Below are 6582 nucleotides of genomic sequence, written 5' to 3' on the forward strand. Positions count from 1 at the left end.
GCTAAGGGCTTCCCTGGTGGTGCAGTGGTTAAGAATCCGCCTGCCAATGCAGGGGACACAGGTTCAATCCCTGGTCCGGGAAGATCCCACATGCTGCAGAGCAACTAAGCCCATGGGCCACACCTACTGAGCCTGCGCTCTAGAGCTGACGAGCCACAACTACTGAAGCCCACATACCTAGCGCCCGTGCTCTGCAACAAGAGAAGCCACTGCAATGAGAAGCCTGCGCACCACAACGAAGAGTAGCCCTCACTCACCGCAACTAGAGAAAGCCCATGTGCAGCAAAAAAGACCCAATGCAGCCAAAAACTAAACTAATTAATTAATTTTTAAAAATCATAGCTAATATGAAGGCCAGAAATAAAAATATTATTAGTTATTATAAGACTTTTATAACTAAATTACAATTTAAATTGCTTTTAAAATTGTACATAGGTATTACTTTAAAAAAATATTACATTTTAGAAAACTGAATTATAGTTATCCAGTACTGTGTTTACCAATATACAGAAAAATTGAGAACTCAGCCAGTATTCTTCTGGATTTGTAAGAAAAGCCCAGCAACCCAAATATTAGTGGAAACAGATAGCTTAATATAGGCAATAAGGTGTGTTATATCAAATACTCCAAAGAGGGATAATTGTACAAGTACAAATGGATAGATATGTGGGATTTGGGAAGTATAAACCAAGTAGAGGAATATGTGTTTCTGGGACCTATTACATTGAAATAAGGGGTATCTTCTATTAAGTTCTTCCACTATGTAATATATTTATACTGCACATACATATCACTAAACCTTTTGGGGAGATAATACTGCCCATATTTTACAAAGAGTAAGAAGAAGAATTTGAACTTGAATATGAAGCTGTCCGATTCCAAGTTCACATTCTTTCCACTATAAAATAAAATACATACATTCAGTTTAAATTTAGGAGGGGAAAACTCATGCTCTTTTATTCTATCTAACAGCAGCTCACTTTTGCCATGTTCCATGATCAAGGTTGACATTCAGCTGGTGTGCTCTGTTATGGCACATACCAGAGGGCTGAAAGCTGTTCTGATTAGTTGGGTATCTGTTCTGTTTGATTGGTGCCTATGCCAGGCTGGTCATTAAATATTTTGAATATCACACCTGTCCATGACACAGAACTCTGAGTTTTCAATCAAATACTTACTCAGACACTTGAAATCATCTAAAACCACTTCGTATGACATATTCCATGCCTACAGGTATCCTGGGTCTAAGATGTAGAACTACTACTTCTTTGCAAAATTTGGCTATTCTCTCTCTAGATAAGAACATGCTGAAATTCCCAAGTTTTATAGTAGAAGTTTAACATTTGCCATTTATATATACCAAAGCATGGAGCACATCTTTGAGTCAGTAGTACAAAATTACTATACTCTAGGTTTTTGCCAGTGAAAACCTTGAAACGGCATCCTGCCTTACTTGTTACAAGTCAGGCTTATAGCATTTGATATTTGGGAAATCAGTCTGACATGATACTACGCACACCTTCCTCAGTTCTTGCTATTAAATTAGATCACCAGAAAGGAATATATTTAGACATTAACTTATGCATTTAGATAGAAATGCCTAAATTGAGATTTATACACTTACATTCTTAGATTTTATCAAAATTCAATATACAGGAGGGATAAATTAGGAGTTTAGGAGTAGCATATACACACTATTATATATAAAATAGATAATCAACAAGAACGTACTATATAGCACAGAGAACTCTACTCAATATTCTGTAATAACCTATATGGGAAAAGAATCTGAAAAAGAATGGATATGTGTATTGGGTTGGCCAAAAAGTTCACTCAGTTAATGAATACATTGTTCAACAAAGTTCTTGGCGAAAATGAAAAATGCCTTTTATTTTTACTAAAAACCGAATGAACTTTTTGGCCAATCCAATATGTACATAACAGAATCACTTTGCTGTACACTTGAAACTAACATAATATTGTAAATCAACTATACTCCAAAATGAAATTAAAATTAAATAAAAATAAAAAAGATTTTAAGAAAGAAAAAATAAAGTACATAGGAATTTTAGAAAGATTCAATATACAAAATGACCATATAAAAAAAGGAAGCAATGGTGTAAATATTTCAAGGACAAATCTAAACATCATCATAACAAAAGAAGCATGATATAGTTCTGAGAACTTCATACTCCAGATTTATTTATAAGTTAGTGATACCAAAATCAGTTTGCCTAACTGATATATATAAAATGTTGTACAGGCTCCCTCAACTGGTTAAGATGTAGAACTACCAAAAAACATGCTGCATCAAGTTGACTATATCATCCTCTTCAGAAATTTCTGTAACCCCAGCTTGAGATTGAAGAACAGACATGATGTCATTAGATAATTTGTCAAAGCCATTCTGTAAACATATATTTGCTAATTCTTGCCACTCTTCTAGGGAGCAAAATGGATCATTTATCATAAGATGTTCAACTGCATCTGAGGAAATAAAAATACAATATTATAATATAGCACTTATTTGATAATCCATACTTAGCAATTCTTCAAAAATAAAGAGATATCATTTCAACTCCATTACTATTAGACCTGATTCCTTTAAGTGTAACGTGGAGTGCCTAGTTGAGCTCATAGTAAGTACTGAAGTGTTAGTTCCTTCTCCTCCTCCTTTTTCATTAAACTTTTCATGCCTCAATTCAACTCTCCACCATTTCTCACATTACCTATTCCTCCACTCATCTCCTTCTTGGTAAGGTCAGCAGATGCTGAAGGTTGAAAGGAAGGGAGTTCAGAAAGTGAAGAATGTGGGCTCAGCCTTATTCACAGTCTATAAGGTACCACTAGGAACTATCAAACAAATTTGATGGTCAAGTTTTCATGATCCTTCAAACACTTTTATAAATGCCCTATAGTGCTAACCTAAGGGTTTAGAAAACTCTTTGGCAAAACCTCCATCCTATCTCCAGACAGAGACCTCTTAATGATGGTCTTCTTTAACAAATATTTTTTAAAGGAAATAAAAGAAGGATTTTGTTTATTAAAGAAAACTAATGATATCATTTACTTTTGAAAATCAATTATAGTGACCCTCTTTGGAACTATTTATGGAACTCGTTTATCTACTACCTGCATTACTTATAATACTTGATGAAAGAGGATCTCTATTCAGGTTATTGTAATCACTATTATTTTATTTCTACCATGATTACTATTTTTCTATCAAATAAAATATTTTAGTTGATATCTGTAATGATAATTTCTAAATTATCTTCCCAACTATGTTTTCTTGTAATTTACTATTCTTTCTTTGGCCCCATATGATAATTTAAAATCAATTTGTCTGCTCAAGTTTCTATATTAAATTAGAGAAAGGAAAGAAAAAAGTGAGATCTAATTAGTTATTCCTGATCCCACTCCAGAGTGAGGTTCAGAGTAAATAATATATGTAAATAATATTTTCGTATATATTTGGTTTAGGAATAAAAAACATAAAGTTTATCTAAATAACATTTAAAATATATATATAAATTACTAAATATACACATATGTTAATATATATAAAGATTTTACAGTAGTCATAGTTATTATAATTATTATGATGTTCCCCTCAAGCTTCAGGAAGAGTGTCTCTTCATTCTAATCCTCTCAACAAATATATACTATTTCCAACAAAATATTATTAACATGGTAATCTTTACATTTATAAACACCTAAAGTTAACTCTTGCCAAGAATAAACTCTTAGGAAGAGAGAGTTAACTCAAACATAATAATCTTGAACCTTTCCCTAAATAACCCACTACTATTTCTTTCACTACAAAATTTTACTTCACTTACCTTTCCCACCTTTATTTATTTCTTGAAGTAGCTTAATGCCAACTTTTTTCATATCTACAGAGAACAGGTGAAGTACAGCAAGACCAAAAGATAAATAAGGTGGTTTCCCATTCCATTCTTTAGTGAGACACTGAATTAATTCAGTGTGGGGACATAACTTTATTAGCTGCATCAGGTCATCTGAAAGCAAAAATGAAAAACTGTGTCTCAACATCCTAATATGATACATCAACTAGAAACTAGGACTAGCTAATGTCTATATTTGCCAATCAACTCTTCTTTTTCCAGTCCTTCCAAAGCCCTCAATGAATTCAACATTACTATCTCCAATCTAAAAAAAAAAAAAAAATCATACTCAGCATAGGAAAAAACAAAGGAAAACTACCTAAACATAGTACCAGGAAAAAAAATTTATCAGAGAAGAGTCTTGGAAAGAAATGTGGTATAAAAAAAGGACCAGGTTGACAATCAAGAATCCTGAATTCTAATCATAGCTCAATCAGTCACTTAATCTTTTGGACCTCAGTTTTTGCATCTTAAAGTGCTAGAATTAGTATCTCCACAATTTCTAAGCTCCCATCTAATACTACGCTATTTTTGTCTACATCTTGTTGCTCATTTGGGGGCCAGCTTCTACTGAGTATATCTTTCTTTCTGTGCTTTGCACAGAAAAGGGGCTCAGTAATTTTTCCTAAAAATATCAAGTATTTAGAAACCCAAATATGAAGATTTTAAGAAGCTGTTAGCTAGTTCAGGTAGCTAGAGGTTGAGCCATACGAAGTTGCCTACACTTGACCATTTTTTACTTCAAAAAAAAAGCAATTTCATATGGTTTAATCTACTAGTTAACCATTCAGATAATCTAAAGCTACAATCATGATTTATATTCTTAAATTTATAAAATTTGTGTTAACTTACTAAATTTTTTAAAGTAAAAATATTCTTCTTGGGCCACAACAGAGGTAATTTTCAGAATAATTTCTGAGAGTATTTCAAGAACTACGTGTAAACATAACTGCACTCTAAAAGGTAATACAAGGTAATCTAGTGTTTATCGAACACATATTTATTGTACTGTGAACTTACATATATTAAATTACTACATCTAATACTCAGTGTAAGTCAGATATTATTATTCTCACTACAAGTGAGGAAACAGACTTAGAGAAGTTAATTTTCCCAGAATTAGACACATAGTCTAAAGAAAAACAATTCATCTGACCCCCAAAGTCCATGACCTTCCAATCTATGGTGCTCCTCCTCCAAAACAATAAATATGTTTGTGTGTGTGCATTTGTGTGTATGTATATATATACATGCATACACAGAGAGAGAGACACACACACACAAGGACAGAGAAAGAGAAATGGTAAAAGATGAAGCAAGGAATAGCAGAATATAATTCTATATCAATGAAGTCAAATAATTTTTTTAAAATTTTCCCTAGAGAAGAGGTAGAAGTTTATGATTTGGGTCACTCAATCTGGCCTCCACTAAGGTGAAGTTATTTATATAGGACCCCCCTGTCTCCAACATTTCATAACTCATCCATCTCTCTCTATTTCATTCAATCAAGTATTCAAATACTCTTCTCCATGAATTGATTAACAAATATTTACTGCATTATGTACAAGATATGGTCTCTGACTAATTAGAAAGGACACAAGTTCAAATCCTATGAACTTACCCCTCTACTTACTTCAGAATGCATTTCCTTATTCCTTGGTTTGACATGTAATCATGATCATTATTTATCTTGTATGTTCTATTTTAATAAGGTTATAAGGGTCTATATATCAACCATGGTACTGTTTAACTCACAAATACCTAGACACTTAGAACAGTGGTTCTCAAAATATGGTCTAGGGTCCATAAAGTCAGAACTATTTTCATAAAAATACTAAAATTTGCCTTTTTCATTCTCCTTCTCTCACAAATATACAGTGGTGTTTTTCCAGAAGCTACATGACATATTACAATAGACTGAATATAGGATCAGATATGGTAAGCCAGCTATCTTCTATTAAACCAGACATTACAGAGATTTACAAAAATGTAAAACAGTGTCACTCTTTTCCTTAAATTGTTTAGCTTTGGAAAGGTTACTTTTCATAAAAATATTTTACTTATGACAATACATAATTGGTTTATTGTTGTTGGTTGTTTTTGTTTTTGGCCTCGCGGCACAGCTTGTGCTATCTTAGTTCCCCAACTAGGGATTATTAAACCTGCACCCTCAGCAGTGAAAGCAGAGTCCTAACCACTGGACTACCAGGGAATTCCCTATTGTTGTTATTTTAAACGTGAAATTTTGCCATTTGCAGCAACATGGATGGACTTGGAGGGCATTTTGCTAAGTGAAATAAGTCAGACAAAGAAAGACAAATACTGTATGATCTCACTTAATATGTGGAATCTAAAAAAATAGATGCATCTGACTCACCTCACTCAGCTGCACCTGAGGAAGAGCCAGGTGACCAGCCTGAAGACTGATGTGACACTGCCCTGGCTGGAGACCCTGATTATATCCCACAATAAGCTGAGAAGCCTGCCCTTGCTGGGATGGGCACTGCCGGCACTCAACACCAAGGACATCTCCTTCAACGAGCTGGCCTCGTTGTCTCCTGACGCCCTGAATGGCCTGAGCCACCTCCAGGAGCTCTACCTGTGTGGCAACAGGCTGCAGACTCTGCCCCCCCACTCCTCTCCCACCCCCCCACTCCTCTCCCACCCCCCCACT

The 6582-nt window shown here is 34.2% G+C and overlaps 1 protein-coding gene across 4 annotated transcripts in view; it reads right to left on the bottom strand.

The window, feature by feature from the left end:
- Window positions 1-2180: 2180 nt before the first annotated feature.
- Window positions 2181-6582, bottom strand: part of CLHC1 (clathrin heavy chain linker domain containing 1) — a 38228-nt gene continuing 33826 nt past the window's right edge. For 2 of the 4 annotated variants that reach the window (XM_028497177.2, XM_055089184.1), the window contains 2 exons: window positions 3843-4022; window positions 2181-2487 (listed from right to left, as the gene is read on the bottom strand). In XM_028497177.2, the coding sequence (XP_028352978.1) occupies window positions 2291-2487; window positions 3843-4022 (377 nt within the window). In that variant the 3' untranslated portion in view covers window positions 2181-2290. The remainder of the gene's footprint in view (window positions 2488-3842; window positions 4023-6582) is intronic. The other 2 variants (XM_007107045.4, XM_024119051.2) reach the window with 1 other exon arrangement.

This window comes from Physeter macrocephalus, chromosome 12 (assembly GCF_002837175.3).
Source record: "Physeter macrocephalus isolate SW-GA chromosome 12, ASM283717v5, whole genome shotgun sequence".
Classification (NCBI taxonomy): domain Eukaryota; kingdom Metazoa; phylum Chordata; class Mammalia; order Artiodactyla; family Physeteridae; genus Physeter; species Physeter macrocephalus.